The sequence below is a fragment of the Lotus japonicus genome, chromosome 2 (assembly GCF_012489685.1).
Source record: "Lotus japonicus ecotype B-129 chromosome 2, LjGifu_v1.2".
NCBI classification, from domain to species: Eukaryota; Viridiplantae; Streptophyta; class Magnoliopsida; order Fabales; family Fabaceae; genus Lotus; species Lotus japonicus.
Window position 1 is genome coordinate 45,182,693 of NC_080042.1, and position 26,639 is coordinate 45,209,331.

General features: G+C 38.2%; 1 protein-coding gene and 1 pseudogene across 2 annotated transcripts; both read left to right on the forward strand.

The window, feature by feature from the left end:
- The first annotated feature begins 312 nt into the window (after window positions 1-312).
- On the forward strand, window positions 313-8,874 carry LOC130738098 (uncharacterized). Of its 2 annotated transcripts, none has more exons than XM_057590002.1 (6): window positions 313-619; window positions 1,808-2,034; window positions 3,214-3,324; window positions 4,092-4,247; window positions 5,291-5,532; window positions 6,759-7,793. In XM_057590002.1, the coding sequence occupies exons 1-6, from the start codon at window positions 351-353 to the stop codon at window positions 7,080-7,082; spliced, it is 1,329 nt and encodes a 442-aa protein (XP_057445985.1). In that variant the 5' UTR covers window positions 313-350; the 3' UTR covers window positions 7,083-7,793. The 2 variants fall into 2 exon arrangements, with proteins under 2 accessions (XP_057445985.1, XP_057445986.1); XM_057590003.1 differs by having other exon boundaries at window positions 420-619; window positions 1,813-2,034; window positions 6,759-8,874.
- A 14,898-nt stretch (window positions 8,875-23,772) lies between these two features.
- Window positions 23,773-25,350, forward strand: LOC130738099 (chalcone synthase 4-like; annotated as a pseudogene).
- Window positions 25,351-26,639: the final 1,289 nt, after the last annotated feature.

Below are 26,639 nucleotides of genomic sequence, written 5' to 3' on the forward strand. Positions count from 1 at the left end.
ATTTTTAATAAACGAACAAGTCAGACCAAATCTTTAACAAGCCAAGCCACAAGTCCTTGTTGGACTGCGTGACTTATTTCCACCCTTAGTAAAGCGCTACATTTGTAAATTGTAAGGTTTATATTTTGGCCAGCTTAATATTTATCTCACGTGAACATTATTACTTTCACTTAAAATGCAAGCTCACTATAAAAAATGATGGGATCTTCACTTTGAGACCTTTTACGTATCACGCGCGGTGCACGTGCCAACTGCCACGTAATCACCACACGTCATCACGTGCCATGAATTGGAACGCAGTCAGGTGATAAACGCTCCAATCATCTCCTATCAGAATCTCCCCCTCACCAATGACCATCTTCGCTGTGCCGGCGGTCACCCAGTTCTCTCCGCCACAGCCAATACAACCGCGCCACCTGCTACCGCGCCGTCCTCGCCGCACCACCCTCCTCAACCCACTCCCATTACCAACGCTGAACTCGTTTGCGTCAGAGAAACGTCGTCGTTTGCATCGGAGTGTTGCGGTGGTGAGGTCACAGCTTAGATACCCTATCGTATCGCCGGATGATCATTGGGGAATTTGGTCTACTCTCTTCACTATCGGCGCTTTTGGTCTCTGGTAAGTAATCATTTGCAGTGAAAATTTTCATCCAAATGCATGCAATTGCAAATTTCACATTAGGTTGTGCTAATCAAACATGCATAACTGGAGAAACAGATATGGAATCACACTTTTCCTCACTCTTTTTGTTTGGTTAATCGGAAAAAATAAATTGTTGATTTTTCATTTGATAATTAAAAAAGTGATATTTTAGATCTATTTTGTCCGAGAAATGTTTTAATTTCTTAATTTTTTACCATCACTAGTTATTAAAAAATGTAATTTAATATCACTTGTAATTATGCAAAATTAATTTACTAGTGAAAATGAGTTTCTCGTTATTTGCCTCATTTTAGGCATATTTTTTGAAAAGAAGAAATAAAGTTGAAATAAAATATATTATTGTTATTGTTTGTGAAAATGTGAAAATGAAAAAGGGTGTTAAATTTGGCACCCTAAGCAACCAATTTAACACCCACTTTAAAGTGGTAATTGTCTAAAATGCCCCTTAATTTTAGAGGATTTGTAATCCCGGAACTCATGTTGAGTAGCATTCTGGGAATTTAAATCCTGCTCAACATGGGTTCCAGCGGTGTAAAATGCCTATTTTTGTGTTTCGGGAAATAAATTCCGAACTAAAATTCAACATTCAACCTCTTGTGTTCAGAAAAATGTCGGGTATTTTGGGGTTTTAGAAAATTACTTGGGGTGGGAAATTTTATGGGTGGGGTGTTAAATTTAACACCCATGAAAAAAATGTTTTCTTGATAGTTTAATAACTATATATTGAGAGTGATATTCACTCATATTCCATAGTTTGATCACATCATGATTGAATTAAAATATAGAAGACTGAAAAGATATGATAGGAAAATATGATTGGAAGTCTGTATAAAACTTATTAAATGTTTATTTTTAAAACAGGGTAGACCCTCTTTTTGTTCTGTTTCTTATTTATAAAAATGAGTACCAGAAACAGTAAAAATAACATTTTGTTTCCTGTCACCAACAATGCAAGTGATAGCTCATGCTTCATGTTACAAAAAGAAATTGAACTTAGGGGCAAAGGAATATGAAGTTCAAAATTACTTTCACTATATGACACATTCTTTGAATGCCATTGCACATAGAAAGATAGGTAATTTTGTTCTAGTAAGGCATCTTCAGTGACAAAGTAAATGAACATGTGTTTATGTTAAATACAAGGTCAGAGAAGACCAAGATTGGGAGCATGGTGAGTGCTGCTCTGGTGAGCACTTTAGTTGGGCTAGCAGCAAGTAATCTAGGGATACTTCCACACAATGCGCCGGCATATTCTATTGTCTTGGAGTTTCTGCTACCCTTAATTATTCCATTGCTGTTGTTTGGAGCAAACTTGTACCAAGTGGTGCGTTCAACTGGGACACTTCTGTTAGCTTTCTTACTTGGGTCAGGTGAAACTGATAGGAACTCATGCATCTCTAATAAACATTACCATTACCTGAGATTCTGCTTTGTTTTTTTTTTTTGTGGTTCTTGGAAATTTGAGAATGGTTATCTCAAATGACAAATGGTCATCCTTTTAGGACTGTTAATAATAGGAATAGGAGTACTAGTTATGCACTTTTTTGACATTTATATGACACGCTTTCTATTTATCCATGTAAAGATTTACCAAATAAGAGAGACTGTTTGGGAATTCGTTGAAAACCACGGTGAATGCAAAATCGTGTGGACAGATGCAAAAGCTACAGGAAGTTTCTTCTATCCACCATGATTTTGGCTTCAACGTTGTTTTTGGACGAGTTTCCACACATGCTCAGAGTCTATTAGAAAGAGTATGTTGCTAGTAGTAGATCTCTTGTTAATGGTTTGCAGAAAAAGTGAAATTAGAAAATAAAAGATAGAGCATGAACAAGATTATAGTGGATGGCACAAAATAAGATAGATTGTAGAAAAAGTACCTGGTTATACTTTATATTATGTTTGGAGGTTAAACATCTCAGAATCATTTCTCCCTCTACAAAAGTGAAATTAGAAAATAAAAGATAGAGCATGAACAAGATTATAGTGGATGGCACAAAATAAGATAGATTGTAGAAAAAGTACCTGGTTATACTTTATATTATGTTTGGAGGTTAAACATCTCAGAATCATTTCTCCCTCTACAAAAGCTTCTCGTGATAGTTTCTCACAGAATTACTTCTCTTTCTAATGTGAAAACCTACCAGGTTTCCAAATACTCACTTAGTAAGTGGAAAGTGGGAAAATGGAAAAGATAGGATTTATGAAAATATAGGACATGGCCAACATCAACCCACGAAGGCTGCACATTCAAAACCTTGATAACCATTTTGTAGCTTTGTTCTTCCTTGCAGTCCTTTATTTTTATTGTATTCTAATTATATAAAATTCAAAATGTACCCTTCTCTGTTATTTGAGAGAATGAGCTAACTCATTTTACTTTTTAATCACTATTATCATTGTTATTTTCTATATTTCCACAGCAAAAGAAGGAACAGTTATACTTTCATCATTGAAAGTGAAACTTATGCATGCTATCACGTATGATGCTCTCTATGAGAAATTTTCTGTTTGCGTTTGTAATTATTTTTTGATCTTGTGGATGGCAGTTGCTTCTGTTGTTGGAACTCTAGTGGCATTTCTTTTAGTGCCTATGCGATCTCTTGGTCCTGACAACTGGAAAATAGCAGCTTCTCTCATGGGTAGCTACATTGGCGGATGTAAGTGATTTAACTAGTTTCTGCATGCTTACTTGTAGTTTGTGATAATTAGAAGTTTATTGAATTCATTGCTGTGAATATGAACAATCATCAACTCTAATTGATGAATTAATGGTAACAGTGTCGCATTATAACTGTAACAGCCCTTTGGATTTATATTCTTTTTCATTTTATCTTTTGTGATGGGATTCTTCGATATTACCTTAAAACAGATTTAACATGGCTAGATTATCCTAAGAACTTTTTTTTTGTTGCATTACAGAGGTTTGTTTTCACAATAATACATGCCAATAACCAATAGTGCAATATTTGCCTGGCAAGACATTATTAGCACCCTACTAGCTAGTCATAGCTTTCTAAAGTCCTCAGTATGGTTAATCAAAAGACAATACACATAAACTTGCAATAGCCCTTTCTTTGCTCCTAAATTGGGTGAGTTGCGAGTACAAAAGACTAGGCACATGTTTGGTTCAGGTTTCTTCAAAAATATTTGTTTGTTTTTAAAGCGTTTTCATTAAGCATTGAAAAAAAAAGAAAGTGAATAAGCTAATCCAAACCAGTATGCTAAAACGGTAATAGTTGATGCCTTAAAAGTTTGAATCCATATATCCTTTCTGGCAACATGATGGATGGTTAGGTTGCATAGAGTGAGTGTGATGAGTTAGTTTTCAGTAGTTAAATTGCTTTAAACGTGTACATTGATTTTCAAAACTATACTGTAATACCTGAACCAATTTCCTTTGTCCTTTTCATGTTGATTGCTGTAGCCGTTAATTATGTTGCCATTTCAGAAGCGCTAGGTATGTCTGCATCAGTTTTAGCTGCAGGAGTGGCAGCAGATAATGTTATCACTGCTCTATATTTTATGGTATTGTTTGCATTGGCTTCAAAAATTCCTGCCGAGGCTGCAGCGCCAACCACTGGTACAATTTCTCATTCTTGTTACGTCCAGTTTGGCTGGATTATGAACATCAACTTTATTCCTGCTTTCAGATCCTGAAACAATATTCTAATATAAGCTGTTTTCCATTGCTTTTACTGAGCTTGAACCAGAATTTGTGGAATCAATGTTTAAAATCAGTTGGTAGAATCAATAGTTGTAACTCAATATTTGGTCGTATGTGCTATTCAACAAGATGATTACAATGTTGCAATCAATAGAAGAAGGAAGATTTATTTCAACTGTGCATGTTAATTGGTTTTCGTAAGTTGTCCTGAGGAACAGCACCAACATATGTAGATTTTTTCCAGTGTGGGAAATAATTAATTTTCATGTTAAAGAAACACATGGTTTTTTTCCCTTTTGGAATCCAAGGACCAGTATAACCTGTCAAAACTCAAAACTATGTATTTTCCATTTTAAAAATTATCATGAACTATTTATCTCAAAAGCTTAAGTGATTAGGTGAAGACACTTGTAGGGTCACCTACAATGTGCCGAAATTCAACTTTTTTTTATAAAATAGTGAGACAACAATGATCAAACTCTAGATCACTTAATCTAAGGGGCTCTGGTAACATGTCATGAAACAACTATCCAAAAAGCTTAAACTATTGGGTGAAGACCATGAATAATTTTATATTACACTTCAAACAAGACTTTTCCTATAAATTTAAATCAACAGACATTGTCTTCAAATTATTAAAACCAATTCAATAAGGAGAAAAAGGCAAAGTTGTTAAATTTACCATATTAGGAATCAATCTTTGCAATGCAGCAGCCTAGTCCCAAATGCAAGATACCTTCGATCTTGAAAGGAGTTAGTAAAAAAGGGAGTAAAATTCATTATATATGAGAAGTTATGGGAAACTGCTGCAAATTTATGCAGTGAAAGCAATAGAAATTCAGGACCATGGCGTAATTCCTTTTTGTTGATTATGTATGTTTTATAAAATTTTCTATTCATTAACGATATATACATTCTCATAATAGAAAATTTAGCTTGACTTTATGGGTAAATGGCAGATGATAAAATGGATATGGAGTCGGATAACGAGGGCAACCTCCCTGTGTTGCAGACGGCTACTGCACTTGCTACATCTTTTTTGATATGTAGAGCGGCCACATATGTAACAAAAGCATCTGGCGTACAAGGAGGAACCCTCCCTGGAATAACTGCAATCGTAGTCATTCTAGCCACACTTCTCCCAAGGCAGATTGGTCCCCTGGTACCTGCTGGTCATACTGTTGCACTGGTTTTGATGCAGGTAACAAAAACTTTGGAGGCTAATTTTGCTTCACATTGTTTCTGTAGATAGCTGTAGATGTGCGTATATTTCATGATCTCGAGTTATCATGTAAATTCTTTATTTTAAATCAAAATTATAGTAATGCTTTGGAAGTGTCTTTTTTCATGTGTGGTTGATGTATAGTACTAGTAGAAAAAAGGGGAAGCAGTAAAATTTTCGGTTCCAAATATTTGGGTATACTGGACTTAAGGTTTGTGGTGATTTGGATCAGGATTAGATAAAGGGTAAAGAGTTTTGGAAACAGGCGGACTGAAATTTTATTAGGCTGTTTTTTAGTTGATAATAGTGTTCAATTTTAAATAGAAAAAATAGAAAGTGAAATCAGATATGTTTTTTGGGGCTACAAAGTGATAAATGTTTGATTCCCTTTAAGCAATGTCTGAATATACAAAGTATGTCAAGATTGATCTTTAAGAAACATAGATTTATACCTAAAGGCTCTCTATATTTATGATGATACAAGAGCTTACATGGCTATGTTTTCAAGTCATAACATTTCAAGTCACTTATTGTGTATTTGCTTTCTTGTTAGAGAATTTTATTGTAGAAATACATTTCTGTTTCTCAAACATGAATCTGTGGAACTCTTGCCCACTATTTTGAACGGTTCTCAAAGAGTCACTAAATAACATGTTTCCCAGCATGGCATGACAATGAGGTGTATAGTTATCATGGAATAGGCTCGTACCCAAACTCTGAATATTATATTGAATCTATATAGTGCCCAATGATGGCTCTATAGATCTGCTTAATTTCTTTTGTTTTCTCTAGGGATCAGATGCTTTCTATTCTCTTCCATATCACATTGGTTTGTTTGGAAGAGTTTATTTGTCCCAACTTATAGAAGCACACAAACAAGTTTCTCGTTAAACTTATAAAAATAGCTTATGACCTACATATAAGCTCTTTTAAGCTTATTTTGATAAGCTTCTCAGAATAGCTCATGAATAAGCTATTATACATTTATACCTACATAAAAGCTTTTTTTAGCTTATTTGAATATGCTTCTGAAGTTTTTTATTAAAATAAGTTCTTAGTTGTTTACTCAAACACACCCACTATATTATTTGAAAGAAATTCCATAAGCCAAGTAATACTCTTTCGAAATGATATTACTCTTTCTAATTGATATTCTATGAAAATTTCATCATGTGACCTCGTGCTACTTAACATGTTTTTCCCAGGTATTTTTTGTGGTGGTTGGAGCTTCTGGAAGTGTATGGAATGTTATCAAGACTGCCCCGAGTATTTTCCTGTTTGCACTTGTTCAAGTAACCGTCCATCTTCTTCTTGTTCTTGGATTAGGAAAGTTGTTCAAGTTTGATTTGAAGCTGTTGCTTTTAGCATCAAATGCCAACATTGGGGGCCCTACAACAGCATGTGGGATGGCCAAGGCCAAAGGCTGGGATTCTTTGGCTGTTCCTGGAATTCTTACAGGCATTTTTGGAGTTTCAATTGCAACATTTCTTGGTATTGGTTTTGGAGTGATGGTTCTAAAACACTTGTAGAAATGATTATTTACAAGGTTCAGATGCTAAAATGCTTACAACTAATTGGAAGTTATGATCAAGCAGTTTTAAGGTATCATTTGACATATATTTGCTCAAGAACTTGGTGTAGCTATCTTTTCTTCTCCATCTCCCACACATCGTGCACAAGACTAACGCTCTGTTTGGTAGAGAAGAGAGAAATAGAGAAGAGAGAGTAGAGAAGAGAGAAGATGAGTAGAGAGAAATATGTAAGAAATAGAGTGGATTTATAGGTTGTTTGGTATGATATAAATAGATGAGAGATGGAGAAGAGAGAGTAAGGTGGAATGTATGAAATGTCTTTTTTATCCTGAATTTAAAAATATTAAAAACTGAATGACTAGAGTGGTGTAATTGTTTAAAGCAATGGTATATTTGACAATTAATGGTCTGCAGCCCAAATCTTCTCAATTTGGAGAAATGAAAAAAAGTAGGTGGGACCCACAATTTATATCTCTCTCTACTCTCTCTTGTTGATATCAAACGCAGGTAGAATCACTTTCTCTTTGCTAACTCCATCTGCAACATCTCTCTCTTGCCTATTTCTCACCTAACAAACAAAGTGTAAGTGAGTGTTTGGATACTAGTTGAACGCAATGTGAACGGGCTTTCATTATATCCCAGTTCATAAGAAAAGTCTGATTCCTTCTTCCTTGTTATATTGAAGTGAGTGCTAACATCCGTTTGCACTGGTGCCAACGGGTATTGAAACATAACATTAGTGCTTGTTTGCTTTCGCTTCATGCACAAACTCCAGAGCACATTAGGTACAAAGCTGCCTATTATGACTATATTTAATATTTGGATACATGTTGGCATCAGTGTAAACATACATTAGCCCTCACTTCAACTGAAAACGGAATATGGATGAATTGGGATGAAAATCTGTTCATGTTGCACTCAACTCATAACCAAACACACGCTATAGCTTCTCATCAAATGCTGATTTGATTGTGTATCTTGGGCTTTGACATGGTATTAAACATACTATGAGCTAGGTTGCAATTGAACAAGCTTTTTGCTTCAAATTATGTTACATTTGGCAAGTCCATGACTGTGATTCTAAACACTTAGCCAGCCCACAACCTACCAATAAGTTTTTTTTATGCTATTAAATCAATTCACATGATATGCTGGTGAAATTTCTACTCCATCTGCTTGTGTATATAGAGCTGGTGAAACTCCTTTGTATCAGCTAGGTTTTTTTTTTCCTTCTATTGAATCAATTGACATTCTTCTCTGTTTTCTGTTTACATTTATTATGGCATCAGTGCCCTATTCATATAGCTCCCTGTTGTGTAAACTCTGATCATGGCAAGAAACTCGAAGAACATTGGTGCTGGTGCGAATTACGAAGTCAATCCTGGAGGATCATCCAACAATGTAACAGATCCTTCATTGAATCCTTTGCGCCCGCACTTTAATCATCCTTGTGATGGACCTTCAATAGTGGTGAGACACCATAATTAACAAGCGCGGACCAACACATTTAGGCGAGATTGACGTGAAGAGTGTTGAGTGCGAAGAACAAGTTCAAATTTGTAGGCGGAAGCATCATTCAAGTGCCAAACGAGAATCATTCTAGCTATTTAGCTTGGGAAAGGTGCAATAATTTGATCCATTCATGGTAAATGAATTATGTTTCACCTTCTATTGCACAAAATCTAGTTTACATCAAGTATTTTTTGCGACGACTCCTGAAAGATATTCTAAGAGAAAAACAATGAACTCGCCATTAATATTTATTTGGATTGGGAAAAACATTGAAAAAATCATTTTAAAACAATTTTGGTCAACGTAAATAAAGCAGATTCGGGAATTTTTTTGTGTTTAGAAGTATGTGATAGATATCTGGAAGGAATTGAAGAACGTTTTTCACAAGTTAATTTGATAAGAATTAATACAATGCAATTTAAGGACTAAATTGCAAAGGGCTAGTGTTGTTGGGGTGAATAAACTAACACAAGTCCATATTTACAATGGATAACTTTTCACTTCTTTCTTCTTCACACTACTTGATGTGGTTCTATTCACTAGGGATGTCAATTAGTAGGGTCTGGGTAAGGTTCTAGAGTACCCTTTCTCGTACCCGCGTTTTCAAAAATTACTCGTACCCATTTTCATACCCGCGTGGGTAGCAACCTGAATGTTCATCATCGTACCCTATAGGTATCTATATGCTCGTATATGTACCTATTACCCGCAATTTAGTTAACCAAAATATAATTTTCACTATTTTCATTTTCCAACAACAAACAATATAACTACTATTATAAAATAAAAAAATATTAAATAGATAAAAAAAAGTCGTACTTTATACAAGCTATGTAAAAAAATACAATCATAATTTATTTTCATGATAGTTTTTTACTCGCATTCTATCACTTTTTATTGAAAAATTGAAAAATATTTTGTTTATATTAAAATTTCAAAATATTAAATACCTATATTTACCTAAGACTAATTTTTATCATATTCACGTGAATAATATTTTGGAAACGTTATCACATGCCTTCGGACAAACCCTATTTGGTTAATAGTAAATTACAGGGCATTGGTGGTGCTCACAACTTATAAGGAGTTTGATCGAAGGTATGAAATTATGATCCCAGGTACTAATAAGTGTTGATTTAGTTGTAAGCAAATAAATAAAATATAAGTTCATACTTTAGAAAAGTCATTTGTTAGAAAATACAATTACAGTTTCTCAAGCAGGTAAAGACCACATGTCGAAAGATAAAAAATGATATATACCCAATAATATCATTCATGTGAATATGATTAGCAAAAAAATATTCATAGGTAAATTATATAAATATATTTAATAGGTATTTAATATATTTCAAGAATATTTTAAAATTTTATTTAATTAAAAAATAAAGAATGGTAGAATGTGAGTAAAAACTTTCCTGAAAATAAATTGCGCTGAGCAATTTTTTTTTTCCATAACTTGTACCAAACACAAATAAGGTTGTATTCTCATATTTACTTTGGCAATAATGTATAATGAACCGTTACACCCACATTCGGTATTGACACTCAAATAAAGCTGAAATGAGACGAGAGATAAGTGATAAATGTGATATATAATGTAATGTGGTTGAAAGAGAAAGATAGAGGTAAAAATCGGTGTATGTAAGATATTGTTATTGCTAGTGAATTGTGAACTGAGATCATTACTGTCATGAACCAATTATTCAAAAAAATTAAATTATTGGGTAAAAAGCTCGGGGTAGCTTTTATATTATATTTTTGATATTTACTTTTGTGGAAATCTTTTAAGACAACTTCAAGCAACTCATTCTTAGAACAATTATGATACATATACACCAAACAGTAGTACAGGGTTCGTCCCCGAGGGTTAGCTCAAGTGGTAAGAGCTATGAGACATAAGGGTTGGGAGTAGCTTTTATATTATATTTTTGATATTTACTTTTGTGGAAATCTTTTAAGACAACTTCAAGCAACTCATTCTTAGAACAATTATGATACATATACACCAAACAGTAGTACAGGGTTCGTCCCCGAGGGTTAGCTCAAGTGGTAAGAGCTATGAGACATAAGGGTTGGGGAGGGGAAGATCCAGGGTTCGAATCCTGGAAGGAAAATTTGAAGAGATTTTCTAACTTACTAACAACTAACAACTCACAGAACAACGCAGGCTTTGGAGCAATTATTAGGAATGAAAAAGGGGAAACCATGGCAGCAGCAACCCATTTATGGTGTGCCCAAGATGATCCTACGATGGCTGAAGCTTTGGGAGCGAAATGGGCAATGGACTGGGCAAGGCAGATTGGTTTTACACAACTATCTTTGGAAACTGACTCATTAATTCTAGTGCAACAATGGAAAAACACTATGTAAGATCAAGTTTTGATCTAGTAGTACAACTCTATGTTTTGATGATTACAAGTTAACCTTTTGATATGAACAATTGTGGTACTCTAACGTGTTTTTCTGAGTGTGCTATTTACAGGCTCTGACCTCTATTCAATCTCACACAAATCAGAAGCACTGTGCTTAAAGAGTGAACCAAGCAACGCTTTCGCATTCACCATGTTCAGTATGAACAGTGGAAAAGCTTCAGAAGTTCTGAAGTTATACAAACTCTGATGTGGACTCAGTCACTAGAAGCTCTGAAGATCCAGAAGTTCTGATAACCAAGAAACACTGAAGGTTCAGATGTTCTGATGGTGTAGAAAACTCTGAAGATCCAGAAGCTGAATGGTGGAAACTCTGAAGTCCAGAAGCAAGAAACTCTGAAGGCCATGTTCTTCCCTCTGAGTTCAGAATCAGAAGAAACAATGGTCAGAGGATCTGTGCTTTCCCTCTGACTCTGATCAACCGGCTTCACAAGTTCCAATATGAAGCATTCCCCTGATCAGAAGTCTCCTAGGTTTAAAGGTCGCGTCGCTATCCAAGTACAAAAGCATATGTACTATCCCGACGACCTACCTAACAGTCTCAGACACAGCAGAAGCTGGATTTTCCAGAACTGCCCTCCAACGGTAGCATTTCCCATGCAATGCTCAACCCTAATCCTTGGAGTATATAAAGAGGCTGAAGACTGAAAGAAACGGCTAGAAGAAGAAGCATTCACATACGCGCAAGACATATTCAAAATCTTCTAAGTTTTCTTTCATCTGAAATTCATTGTGTTTACTATTAGCTTTTTAGAAGCAAATCTCTTGTAAACAATTCTTTGATAAACAGTTTGTTTAGTTCCTTTAGGAGATCAAGGTTGATCGGATCCTAGAGAAGACTAAGAGAGTGAATCTTAGTGTGAGCTAAGTCAGTGTAATTGTTAGTCACTTGTAGGTTTCAAGTGCAGTTGTAACTCTTACCTGATTAGTGGATTGCCTTCATTCTAAGAAGGAAGAAATCACCTTAACGAGTGGACTGGAGTAGCTTGAGTGATTTATCAAGTGAACCAGGATAAAATCCTTGTGTGCTTTTCTATCTCTTATCTTTAGCACTTAAGTTCTCGAAAGATTTGTCAAAATCTTTAAGGTGGAAGTTTTATACTGAAAACGTTATTCAAACCCCCCCTTTCTACCGTTTTTCATACCTTCAATTGGTATCAGAGCGCAAGTTCTGATTACCACACCTAACAGTGTTCAGTGATCCGGGCCGGTGTGAAAAACAATGGCTGCCACCACCAGTGAAACTCAAAGAGATGGTTACAATGCAAAGCCTCCTATGTTCGACGGTCAAAGGTTCGAATATTGGAAAGATAGACTGGAAAGTTTCTTTCTGGGTTTCGATGCAGATCTCTGGGATATTATTGTGGATGGCTACGAGCGTCCAGTTGATGCAGATGGCAAGAAGATCCCAAGGTCAGAGATGACTGCAGATCAAAAGAAGCTGTACTCACAACATCACAAAGCAAGAGCAATTCTTCTAAGTGCTATTTCCTATGAAGAGTACCAGAAGATTACAGATCGTGAGTTTGCGAAAGACATTTTCGAATCTCTGAAGATGTCTCATGAAGGAAACAAGAAAGTCAAAGAATCAAAGGCATTGTCTTTGATCCAAAAGTATGAATCCTTCATCATGGAGCCAAATGAGTCCATTGAAGAAATGTTCTCCAGATTTCAGTTGCTTGTAGCTGGCATACGACCTCTCAACAAGAGCTACACAACAAAAGATCATGTCATAAGGGTCATCAAGTGTCTTCCTGAAAGTTGGATGCCTTTAGTGACTTCAATAGAGCTCACGAGAGACGTTGAGAATATGAGTTTAGAAGAACTCATCAGCATTTTGAAATGCCATGAGCTGAAGCGCTCAGAGATGCAAGATCTGAGGAAAAAGTCCATAGCCTTGAAATCCAAATCTGAAAAGGCTAAGGTTGAGAAGTCAAAAGCTCTTCAAGCTGAAGAAGAGGAATCTGAAGAAGCATCAGAAGATTCTGATGAAGATGAGCTGACTCTGATCTCCAAGAGACTCAACCGAATCTGGAAGCACAGGCAGAGCAAGTACAAAGGCTCTGGATAGGCAAAAGGAAAGTCTGAATCCTCAGGCCAGAAGAAGTCCTCAATTAAGGAAGTCACATGCTTCGAGTGCAAAGAATCAGGGCACTACAAAAGTGACTGTCCAAGATTGAAGAAGGACAAGAAGCCAAAGAAGCACTTCAAGACGAAGAAGAGTCTGATGGTGACATTTGATGAATCAGAGTCAGAGGATGTTGACTCTGATGGTGAAGTCCAAGGACTCATGGCTATTATCAAAGGCAAGGAAGCAGAGTCAAAGGAAGCTGTTGACTCTGACTCAGAATCAGAAGGAGATCCTAACTCAGACGATGAAAATGAGGTATTCGCTTCTTTCTCTACCTCTGAACTAAAACATGCCTTGTCTGATATTATGGATAAGTATAACTCCTTATTGTCTAAGCATAAGAAGCTGAAAAAGAACTTATCTGCTGTTTCCAAGACTCCTTCTGAACATGAGAAAATAATTTCTGATTTGAAAAATGATAATCATGCCTTGATAAATTCTAACTCTGTGCTTAAGAACCAAATTGCTAAGTTAGAAGAAATTGTTGCCTGTGATGCCTCTGATTGTAGAAATGAATCTAAGTATGAAAAGTCTTTTCAAAGATTCCTAGCTAAAAGCGTGGATAGAAGCTTAATGGCTTCAATGATCTATGGCGTAAGCAGAAATGGAATGCATGGCATTGGCTATTCTAAACCAGTTAGAAATGAGCCCTCTGTGTCTAAAGCTAAATCCTTGTATGAATGCTTTGTTCCCTCTGGTACCATATTGCCTGATCCTGTACCTGCTAAAGTTGCTAAACACCCTCTTAAAAAGGGATCTTTCTCTGTGACTAAATATCATGCAAATATTCCTTTAAAATATCATGTTGAGACACCCAAGGTGATCAGAACCTCTGGGGTAACTAACAAGAGAGGACCCAGAAAGTGGGTACCTAAGGACAAGATTATCTATGTTGCAGATATCCTTGATAGCTCCACTGAAACACCAATCATGGTATCTGGACAGTGGATGCTCACGTCACATGACGGGAGAAAGGCGTATGTTCTGAGAGCTGAAACTTAAGCCTGGAGGCGAAGTTGGCTTTGGAGGAAATGAAAAGGGTAAAATTGTTGGTACTGGTACTATTTGTGTAGATAGTAGTCCATGCATTGATAATGTGTTATTGGTAGACGGCTTAACACATAACTTATTGTCTATAAGTCAATTAGCTGACAAGGGTTATGATGTTATATTCAATCAAAAGTCCTGCCGGGCTGTAAGTCAGATCGATGGCTCTGTTCTGTTTAACAGCAAGAGGAAGAACAACATTTATAAGATCAGATTATCTGAGTTGGAGGCTCAGAATGTGAAGTGCCTTCTGTCTGTTAATGAAGAGCAGTGGGTATGGCATAGACGGTTAGGGCATGCCAGTATGAGAAAGATTTCTCAGCTGAGCAAGCTAAACCTTGTCAGGGGCTTACCCAATCTGAAGTTCGCTTCAGACGCTCTTTGTGAAGCATGTCAGAAAGGCAAATTCACAAAAGTCCCTTTCAAGGCAAAGAATGTTGTCTCAACCTCAAGGCCGTTAGAACTTCTGCATATCGACCTGTTTGGACCAGTGAAAACTGAGTCTATAGGTGGCAAGAGATATGGGATGGTTATCGTTGATGACTATAGCCGCTGGACATGGGTAAAGTTTCTATCCCGCAAGGATGAGTCTCATGCTGTGTTCTCTACCTTCATTGCTCAAGTGCAAAACGAGAAGGCTTGTAGGATTGTGCGTGTCAGAAGTGACCAGGGTGGAGAGTTTGAGAATGACAAGTTTGAGAGTCTGTTTGATTCCTATGGAATTGCACATGATTTCTCTTGTCCCAGAACTCCTCAACAAAACGGTGTTGTTGAGAGGAAGAACAGAACTCTTCTGGAGATGGCTAGAACCATGCTCCAAGAAACTGGCATGGCTAAGCACTTTTGGGCAGAGGCAGTAAATACAGCATGTTACATTCAGAACAGAATCTCTGTGAGACCAATTCTGAATAAGACTCCTTATGAATTGTGGAAGAACATAAAACCCAACATTTCTTATTTTCATCCTTTTGGCTGTGTTTGTTATGTTCTCAATACTAAGGATAGATTGCATAAATTTGATGCTAAGTCTTCTAAGTGTCTATTACTCGGTTATTCTGATAGATCTAAAGGTTTTAGATTTTATAATACTGATGCTAAGACTATTGAAGAATCTATTCATGTTAGATTTGATGATAAGCTTGACTCTGACCAGTCAAAGCTAGTTGAAAAGTTTGCAGATTTAAGCATTAATGTTTCTGACAAAGGCAAAGCTCCAGAGGAAGATGAGCCAGAGGAAGTTGAACCAGAGGAAGAAGCTGGTCCCTCTAACTCACAAACTCTGAAGAAGAGCAGAATCACTGCAGCTCACCCTAAGGAATTGATTCTGGGCAACAAAGACGAACCAGTCAGAACCAGATCTGCCTTCAGACCCTCTGAAGAGACCTTGCTCAGTCTGAAAGGATTGTTGTCCTTAATTGAACCCAAGTCCATAGATGAAGCTCTTCAGGACAAGGATTGGATTCTGGCCATGGAAGAAGAATTGAATCAATTTTCCAAGAACGATGTTTGGAGCTTAGTGAAGAAGCCTGAGAATGTCCATGTTATTGGAATGAAATGGGTATTCAGAAACAAGCTGAATGAGAAAGGAGATGTAGTCAGAAACAAGGCAAGGCTAGTTGCTCAAGGCTACAGCCAGCAGGAAGGAATAGACTACACTGAAACATTTGCTCCAGTAGCAAGACTGGAGGCAATCAGACTGTTGATCTCTTTCTCAGTAAATCACAACATAGTTCTACATCAGATGGACGTAAAGAGTGCCTTCCTAAATGGTTATATCTCAGAGGAAGTCTATGTTCATCAACCCCCAGGTTTTGAAGATGAGAAGAAACCAGACCATGTGTTCAAATTGAAGAAATCACTCTACGGTCTGAAGCAAGCTCCTAGAGCATGGTATGAGAGACTCAGCTCATTCCTTCTGGAGAATGAGTTTGTAAGGGGTAAAGTAGATACAACTCTTTTTTGCAAGACTTATAAAGATGATATCTTAATTGTGCAAATTTATGTTGATGATATTATATTTGGTTCTGCTAATCAATCTCTATGCAAAGAATTTTCTGAGATGATGCAGGCTGAATTTGAGATGAGTATGATGGGAGAATTAAAGTACTTTCTGGGAATACAAGTTGATCAAACACCAGAAGGAACATATATCCATCAGAGCAAGTACACTAAAGAACTTCTGAAGAAGTTCAATATGCTGGAATCTACAGTGGCCAAGACTCCAATGCATCCTACATGCATTCTGGAGAAAGAAGATAAAAGTGGTAAAGTATGTCAGAAGCTCTATCGTGGCATGATAGGTTCACTTCTATACTTAACTGCATCTAGGCCAGACATACTATTTAGTGTTCATTTATGTGCTCGTTTCCAATCAGATCCAAGGGAAACCCACTTAACTGCTGTTAAGAGGATCCTAAGGTATCTGAAAGGCACCACTAACTTTGGCTTGATGTATAAGAAAACATCAGAGTATAAGCTTTCAGGTTATTGTGATGCTGATTATGCTGGAGATAGAACAGAGAGAAAAAGTACTTCTGGAAATTGTCAATTTCTGGGAAGCAATCTAGTCTCATGGGCAAGCAAGAGGCAATCAACCATTGCACTATCAACTGCAGAGGCAGAATATATCTCAGCAGCAATATGCAGCACTCAGATGCTCTGGATGAAACATCAGCTGGAGGATTATCAGATCCTTGAGAGCAATATCTCAATCTATTGTGATAACACTGCTGCAATCTCATTGAGTAAGAATCCTATCCTGCACTCAAGGGCAAAGCACATTGAGGTAAAGTATCACTTTATTAGAGATTATGTACAGAAGGGCGTACTTCTTCTGAAGTTTGTTGATACTGACCATCAATGGGCAGATATCTTTACAAAGCCCTTAGCAGAGGATAGATTTAATTTTATTCTGAAAAATCTAAACATGGACTTTTGTCCAGAGTGAAGATGGATCAGAACCTCTGACTATGATACTTCTTGATCAGAAGATGTCTAGTCCAGAAGGTAACTCAATCAGAGTGTGTGTACCCACTGGTACTGACTCTGAAGCTGAGACAACAACACGTGTGTCAGAATTTCTGATGCATAGTTCCTTGTGCCCGTGTGACAGTCTGTTATAATTGCGTGTAGATGTGCTTCTCTCCTGAGTGTGATTTGTGTATTTACTGTTACTATCTATCTTTAATTTTCAACCGTTGATCTTAAAGTGCTTTTTGAATCAACAACGGTTATTTGTCAAAACCCACTATACACACACGATCTCTATCACTTCCGGTTTTTACTCTCGCTCTCTCTGCTTTTCAAAACCGCTTATTCTCGATTTCTCTCTCGATCTCTCTTCATCTTTCAACCTTCATCTTCTACCTCAAACCTTCAACCGCTTCAAAAAATGGTGAGACAAACCAGAAGAGCTACTGCAGATGCACCCCAGTTCCCTCACATGGTAGTTGGTCTAGCAACGGGTCAAAGGGGCCCTGAGAATCCGACACAAGATCAAGGTCAAGCTCAAGAGCAGATTGTTCCAATTGCAGAACGGGGCTGTGCCGTTCACTGCGTATATCCTCTTGAGGAACTCCAAGTCCTGGCAGAATGGAGATTCAACCTCGACAACCTGGCTGCAAATGGGTATGATCTTCGTCCTGAAGTCCAAGCTCAAGGTTGGGGAAATTACTTCAACAGACTTCGAGGACCGGTGTATGAGAAACTGGTAAAGGAATTCTGGAAGCATGCCGACTGCGACGATACTCAGGTGGTATCGAACATTCTTGGAAGAAAGATCATCATCACGGAGAAGTCCTTCGTGAACTTGCTGGGTGCAGACACTGCTTATGGGTATCGTTTCCAACTCACGGAATCGAAGCTGAAACCCAGCACCAAGGATACAATCAACCAGGCCCTGTACACCACTTACAAACCGGGCAAGACGACTTACAAGGTGATGGACCTTCATCCCAAGCTCAGAATCTGGCACAAGATCCTGCTCCACTGCATAAACCAGAGACCAAAGGGCAGTTCTCCAGACGACATCAACTTCAACCAGAAGGTGATGTTGTTCTTCATCCAAGACCAGAAGAAGATCTGCCTTCCCTACTTCCTGTTCTCCTACTTGAAGGAATGCATCCGGATGTCTCGCACCACTGCCTCCATCAAGTCAGCAATCAAGTACATCCCCTTTGGGAGACTGCTCTCAGACTTTCTCATTGAAAGCAACCTGGTGCAAGATCTGGTCAATGCTGGATGTGTAGAGGATCTGAGCACCATTGTCAGTGATGTCTTCACTGCAAATTCTCTGAAGAAGATGGGTTTGGTCCAGAAGAAGATTGCTCCTGCTCGTGAAGACACATCCTCTGAAATCAGAAGCAGAAGGATGCCTCTGAATGACTACCCTCTGTGGACTCAGGCAGACAATCCTGACGCCATTAGGTGCTATGTTGATGACCTAAGGGCTCAAGGATTCGAAATTGATCTTGATGATTTCGTCAGCAGACTGCCGCCAGCTCCAGAGTTTCCTTCTCCTCCCAAGAAGAAAGCTCAGAGGAAGATGATACTGGACGAATCTTCTGAGGAATCCGATGTCCCTCTGGTCAAAAAGAAGAAGAGAAAGCCTGATGATGGTGATGATAGTGATAATGAGGATGGTCCTCCCAAGAAGAAGAAGAAGCAGGTCAGAATCGTGGTGAAGCCTACTCGGGTGGAACTAGCTGCTGAAGTGGTCAGAAGGACTGAACCTCCTGTCAGAGTGACTAGATCATCAGCACATTCAAGTAAGCCTGCACTTGCTTCTGATGATGATTTGAATTTATTTGATGCACTCCCTATTTCTGCCATGCTCAAACACTCCTCAAATCCCCTCACTTCTATTCCTGAATCCCAACCAGCTGCACAAACCCCCTCTCCACCACATTCCCCGAGATCTTCATTCTTTCAACCTTCCCCTACTGAAGCACCTCTCTGGAATTTGCTTCAGAACGAACCCTCTCGGTCAGAAGAACCAACCTCTCTCATTACCATCCCGTACGACCCATTATCTTCTGAACCCATCATCCATGAACAACCAGAGCCCAACCAAACAGAACCACAACCCAGAACGTCTGATCACTCTGTTCCCAGAGCATCAGCATGTCCTGCTGCCAGAACCACGGATACAGACTCTTCAACAGCCTATACACCTGTATCCTTCCCAACCCATGTTGCTGATTCTTCTCCCTCCAATAACTCTGAATCCATTAGAAAATTCATGGAGGTTAGAAAAGAAAAGGTGTCTACCTTAGAAGAGTATTATCTCACTTGTCCAAGCCCTAGGAGATATCCTGGCCCTAGACCTGAACGTCTAGTTGACCCAGATGAACCTATCTTGGCCAATCCTTTACAAGAGGCAGACCCTTTGGCTCAACAAGCTCACCCTGTCCCTGACCAACAAGAGCCTATTCAACCAGAACCTGAACCCGAACATTCAGTGTCTAACCAATCCTCGGTTAGATCACCCCATCCTCTGGTTGAAACTTCAGACCCTCACCTTGGAACCCCTGAACCCAATGCTCAACCATTTAACATTGGTTCTCCACAAGGTGCCTCTGAAGCCCACAGCAGCAATCACCCAGCCTCTCCTGAACCCAACCTCTCCATAATTCCCTACACTCACCTCCGACCCACATCTCTCTCTGAGTGCATCAATACTTTCTATCATGAAGCTTCTATGATGCTACGCAATGTGCACGGTCAGACTGACCTCAGTGAGAATGTTGAACGTGTGGCTGATGAGTGGAACAATCTGGGCACTTGGCTAGTGGCTCAAGTTCCAATTATGATGCAGCTCCTGCATGCAGAGGGAAGTCAGAGCATTGAGGCTGCAAAGCAAAGGTTTGCTCGAAGGGTGGCTCTTCATGAACAAGAACAGAGACACAAGCTTCTTGAAGCTATTGAAGAAGCCAAGAGAAAGAAAGCTCAAGCAGAAGAAGCTGCACGTCAAGCAGCAGCTCAAGCTGAACAAGCCAGACTAGAGGCAGAGCGACTTGAAGCTGAGGCTGAAGCTCTTAGATGCCAAGCACTTGCACCAGTAGTGTTTACTCCTGATGCTTCTGCTTCCATTCCAGATCCTCAAGCTGCTCAGAATGTTCCTTCCAGTTCTGCTCAGTCAAGCTCATCCAGACTCGACATCATGGAACAGCGTCTTGACATTCATGAATCCATGCTGATCGAAATGAAGCACATGATGATGGAACTTCTGCGACGAACTGATAAACCTTAGCTTTAGGATCTCTTCGTTTTTCTTTTTCTTTAACGTTGTTTTATTTTTGTTAAACTCTGTTTCTTTTTATTTACTTATTCTACTTTGTTCGTTTGTGATTATCTATGCATATATATATATATATATTTGTGTCACATATGTTTGCAAAAATCCTTTTATTCATCATATCTTTATGTTTACATCATACATTATTTCCCTAAAGTCTAGAATGGAGGATCCCTCCTCATTCTTCTGCACTCCTGGCGCTGCTCTGACCTATCCTTCTCCAGACGCTCCAGTGCATACTGGATGTTGCTGAGCCTGTCCTTTAGCTCATCCCTCTCCAGAATCTCTTCTGAAGTCTTGAGCTTCTCTTCCAAGATCTCTTTTTCTTCCAGCAGCTTGAGTTCAAGCCGGCTGAGTTCTTGCACCTCCTCAACGAAGGCAAGAAATTCCCTCAGGTCTCTCTTCAACTCTGGACGCAGGTCCTCTTCCAGCAGTGTCCGTGTCAGCTCCGAGATGGTCGTTGTACCCTCTGGATGCCTGATGTTCAGGAACAAGTCCTCCTCAAAGGACTTCTTCCTCAGCTCTTCTAGTGCTACGATGTATGATGCCATTTTTTTTTACTGAAGATTGTTCGAGGTGTGAAGCTTACCCTTCTCTCCAACGCTTTATATAGGCTTCACTTTCTGTCTGAAAGTTAATGCTCCTACGGTTTCTCGAGGTTAAGTTCTTGGTAACTGACTCTTCTCTTTACTCACTTGACCGGTGGTAAACGTTCTTCTCTTGCATTAACTCTTCTATTTATTTCGCCTAACTCTGATTCTTGCATCGTTTTCATTTCCTTTAAACTTAGACCTTCTCTAAGAGGGAGTACCTTGTACTTCAAGCTAAGTTTTTCACACCCCAAGCTTTTTGCTTATGACAAAAAGGGGGAGTAAACCCAGTTTTTGATGTGTAAGATGTGTTAGTGTGATTTATTTTTTCTTTTGGAGAATTTAAGAGTTCCACCTTCATGACCATAGATGTGTCACTGGGCAAATACAAGGAATACATTTCACTTCTTCTGAAGTGTTTCTAAGTTGACTCTGATACTCAAGACTCTGATACCCTGTCCGTGACTCTGATTACTTATGCGCTCTGTTTACTCGATTTTCATCTATGTCATAAGTTTTTCACTCTGAACTCTTATATCATTTAGCTCAGAATCTAGACTTTACTAACGTTTTCATCAAGTATTAGATTCAGGGGGAGCTAAGCTCAGAATCAAGCAGTGACTTGAATTCAGAATGAGCAAGATAAACTATTCACATCAGGATAAGTATTATTCTATATCTCTAAACTCTGAGTGAATTCAGTTTAATGTTTAAGAATTGTTCATCAAAAATCTTAGTTTTGTCATCATCAAAAGGGGGAGATTGTAAGATCAAGTTTTGATCTAGTAGTACAACTCTATGTTTTGATGATTACAAGTTAACCTTTTGATATGAACAATTGTGGTACTCTAACGTGTTTTTCTGAGTGTGCTATTTACAGGCTCTGACCTCTATTCAATCTCACACAAATCAGAAGCACTGTGCTTAAAGAGTGAACCAAGCAACGCTTTCGCATTCACCATGTTCAGTATGAACAGTGGAAAAGCTTCAGAAGTTCTGAAGTTATACAAACTCTGATGTGGACTCAGTCACTAGAAGCTCTGAAGATCCAGAAGTTCTGATAACCAAGAAACACTGAAGGTTCAGATGTTCTGATGGTGTAGAAGACTCTGGAGATCCAGAAGCTGAATGGTGGAAACTCTGAAGTCCAGAAGCAAGAAACTCTGAAGGCCATGTTCTTCCCTCTGAGTTCAGAATCAGAAGAAACAATGGTCAGAGGATCTGTGTTTTCCCTCTGACTCTGATCAACCGGCTTCACAAGTTCCAATATGAAGCATTCCCCTGATCAGAAGTCTCCTAGGTTTAAAGGTCGCGTCGCTATCCAAGTACAAAAGCATATGTACTATCCTGACGACCTACCTAACAGTCTCAGACACAGCAGAAGCTGGATTTTCCAGAACTGCCCTCCAACGGTAGCATTTCCCATGCAATGCTCAACCCTAATCCTTGGAGTATATAAAGAGGCTGAAGACTGAAAGAAACGGCTAGAAGAAGAAGCATTCACATACGCGCAAGACATATTCAAAATCTTCTAAGTTTTCTTTCATCTGAAATTCATTGTGTTTACTATTAGCTTTTTAGAAGCAAATCTCTTGTAAACAATTCTTTGATAAACAGTTTGTTTAGTTCCTTTAGGAGATCAAGGTTGATCGGATCCTAGAGAAGACTAAGAGAGTGAATCTTAGTGTGAGCTAAGTCAGTGTAATTGTTAGTCACTTGTAGGTTTCAAGTGCAGTTGTAACTCTTACCTGATTAGTGGATTGCCTTCATTCTAAGAAGGAAGAAATCACCTTAACGGGTGGACTGGAGTAGCTTAAGTGATTTATCAAGTGAACCAGGATAAAATCCTTGTGTGCTTTTCTATCTCTTATCTTTAGCACTTAAGTTCTCGAAAGATTTGTCAAAATCTTTAAGGTGGAAGTTTTATACTGAAAACGTTATTCAAACCCCCCCTTTCTACCGTTTTTCATACCTTCACACTAGCCTAGGAGATTCATATTTACATGATGTAATCAGGTGCTGTAAGTCTATGGCCCTGAGTTTCTCATCCTTTTCTGTTTCACATGTCAAGAGGTCTGGCATCCGGGTTGTTGATTTTCTTGCAAATTTAGCTTTTTATGTTAGTGATCAATGCTGCATTGAGGAAGACCCCCTGGGCCCAGCAGTTTTATCTGCTTCTTTTTTAATGAGAAACAGAAGTTGAACCTCAAAAAAAAAAAAAAAAAAACTAACATTTGCTTATAAAAAAAACCAAACAGTAGTACAATACAAACAAGATATATACACTCTATTTTTCTCTTTATTCTCACTTTGTATCTTCTCACAGAACATTTTATTTTACACCTATTATTTTCTTTCTTTTCTCTTCATTTCTCACTCTGTGATTATAATTATTTTTGGAAAGACTCTATGTTATTATTAGAATTGCCTAAATAGCACATAGTCAAATTAGTCAATAAAACTAAAACAATGGGGTAAAGAGAGTCTTAAAACATAAAAGCCGCCAGAGCCTTTCCACCAAACTTCGTAAGCTCATTGACTGCTCAGACAACGAGTAAGCCATTGACCAAATCACCAAACAAGGAACGTGATGTTGAGCTACCACACTCCAATTCCCTTTCCACTTCCACCTTCCCATACATGCATATAAATTCCCTTATCCCCTCACAACTTTGCCAACCACAACGAACGACAACTCCTACTGCAAATAAGTGCCAATTAATTGAGCTCAATTTGCAGTGCTTCTTCCTTTGCTTCCCAAATATCTTTGCTTACAAACTTGATATCATCACCAACAAAAGAATTTAAAGATGGTGAGTGTAGCTGAGATTCGCAAGGCTCAAAGAGCTGAAGGCCCAGCAACCATCTTCGCTATTGGCACTGCAAACCCTCCTAACTGTGTTGATCAAAGCACTTACCCTGATTTCTACTTCAGAGTCACCAACAGTGAGCACAAAACTGAGCTTAAGGAGAAGTTTCAGCGCATGTGTAAGCATTCTATGTTTTTCTATCTTGCTCCATTTTTCTATATAACATTCATTTAGATTGCTAGACTAGTCATTATCAGATTGGCCTTTGGTGTTTTCTTGATTATATTGTACTAATGTTACTTCTTTATAATTGATTTCAGGTGACAAGTCTATGATCAAGAAGAGATACATGCACTTGACAGAAGATCTTTTGAAAGAGAACCCTAACATGTGCGCTTATATGGCACCTTCTCTGGATGCTAGGCAAGACATGGTGGTTGTAGAAGTACCTAGACTGGGTAAAGAAGCAGCAGTAAAGGCTATTAAAGAATGGGGTCAACCTAAGTCCAAGATTACCCCACTTAATATTTTGCACCACAAGTGGTGTAGACATGCCCGGTGCTGATTATCAACTCACCAAACTCCTGGGTCTTCGCCCTTATGTGAAAAGGTACATGATGTACCAACAAGGTGCTTTGCAGGTGGCACGGTGCTCCGTTTGGCTAAGGACTTGGCTGAGAACAACAAAGGTGCGCGTGTGCTGGTTGTTTGTTCTGAACTTACTGCAGTTACCTTTCGTGGCCCCAGTGACACTCACCTAGACAGCCTTGTGGGGCAAGCATTGTTTGGAGACGGAGCAGCTGCACTCATTGTTGGTTCCGATCCAGTGCTTGAAGTTGAGAAACCTTTGTTTGAGCTAGTTTGGACTGCACAAACTATTGCTCCGGATAGTGAAGGAGCCATTGATGGTCACCTACGTGAAGTTGGATTGACATTTCATCTCCTTAAGATGTTTCCTGGGATTGTTTCAAAGAACATTGAGAAAGCACTTATTGAGGCCTTCCAACCATAGGCATATCTGATTACAACTCAATTTTTGGATTGCACACCCAGGTGGCCCAGCAATTTTAGACCAAGTTGAGCAGAAGTTGGACTTGAAACCTGAAAAGATGAGGGCTACTAGAGAAGTGCTAAGTGAATATGGTAACATGTCAAGTGCATGTGTCCTATTCATCTTAGATGAAATGAGAAAGAAATCAGCTCAAGATGAACTCAAAACCACCGGTGAAGGACTTGAATGGGGTGTGTTATTCGGTTTTGGACCTGGACTTACCATTGAAACAGTTGTTTTGCGTTAGTGTGACCATTTAATATGCTTGATTGTTTGATTATTTTGTAACACTCACAAAATCACTAGATTGTGTATCTGTGAGGAAGAAAATAAACTCATATTGGGTTTGATTATGTATGTTCAAATTAAAATAATCAATAGCTAAATGCTTTTTTTTTCATTTGTTTGAAAAATGAATACTTTACTAGTAAGAGATAAATGTTGTCTACATATAAAAGATTATAAGGAGATAATGATGCTTGGAGCTTGTTTCTTTGTTTTTTTAGAAATGTAAGGATGCTTCTGAATTTTAACATTTGTATTTTCCATTGGTTTTAGAAGATGAACCCCTTACAGTTCCACTGATTAAACTTAGCTACTCTTTTTGGTAACTGTGTGCGTTCTGTTAAATGATAATGATGTCTTTTATTGTCAATAAGCTTTTTGGAATGCAGAAAAAGGAAGGAAGATTCTAATTAGGGGCTTGGAAATGTTTCATTGTCAAAGTCACTACTTGAGGTCTGTCACTCTGTCCCCCACTTACATCTTGTTATTCCATATTGGTAATTGGTATTACTTTCTGAGCCTTTAGTACATGTCTTCTTTGAACAGCAAGCTAGTTGTTAAACTATAGAAAGTGCAGGTGAAATAGGTGTATTGGAGTGCTTTTATGAATTTAGAATCTTTGGTTTTCAGTTCGAGATTTTACTCCATCTATTCATCAAGTACCTAATGTGATCAATTCAAGGTTTGTTGCATTGTTGTTATTTGTCTTTGCTTGTTTGGGTAAATGGTGAGCTTTTTTATTAATGATGGTATGCTGCTGATTTTGAGTTGTAGAGATTTAGGGCCTTTAGGTATCTAGATTGATTACTTTTCGTTGCATTTGTAGAGATTTTTGGTGCTTTCTAGCTTGATGTGTGAAGCAAGCCAAGTCGGTTGTACTTTGTAGTGTGGAAGGTATTTTGTCCTGTGTTCGCTCTGTTCACTTTGTAAAGAAATTTTAATTATTCATTCTTTATTAATGCAATATTTCATTTTCAATTTCTGATGATATTGCTGTAACTTTATGAAAGGTGTTTAGCCCTGATCCGGTCACCTATACGACGCTTATGAAGGCATTTATAAGGGACAAAAAGTTTGATTAGGTGCTGATGTTAGGGTATCAGCGCAATGCGGAAGCAATGGATCGAGATAATTGAGAATTAAAGAAGTAAGTAAAGTGGCAAGAAAAAGAACACACAAGATTTACGTGGAAAAAACCCTCCCAATGTGAGAGTAAAAAACCACGGGCGACCACGAGCAAAGTTCCACTATGTAAAAGGGAGAGTACAACAAATCCTCTTATAGAAAATGAGGACAAAGAGCAAATTTGCACTAAACTACTCTCTCAAATGGAACAAGAATCCTCACCAAGAAGACTCACTACAATTCACTCATATGTGTATTACAATTGCTTCAAAGTGTGTT

What these genes read in the sequence shown, in the direction of transcription:
- LOC130738098 (XM_057590002.1), top strand. Translation starts at nt 351, where the DNA reads ATGACCATCTTCGCTGTGCCGGCGGTCACCCAGTTCTCTCCGCCACAG. An exon ending in AGCTTTCTTACTTGGGTCAG is followed by an intron (nt 2,035 to 3,213) that starts GTGAAACTGATA and finishes TGTGGATGGCAG; the next exon opens with TTGCTTCTGTTGTTGGAACT. An exon ending in TTGCACTGGTTTTGATGCAG is followed by an intron (nt 5,533 to 6,758) that starts GTAACAAAAACT and finishes TGTTTTTCCCAG; the next exon opens with GTATTTTTTGTGGTGGTTGG.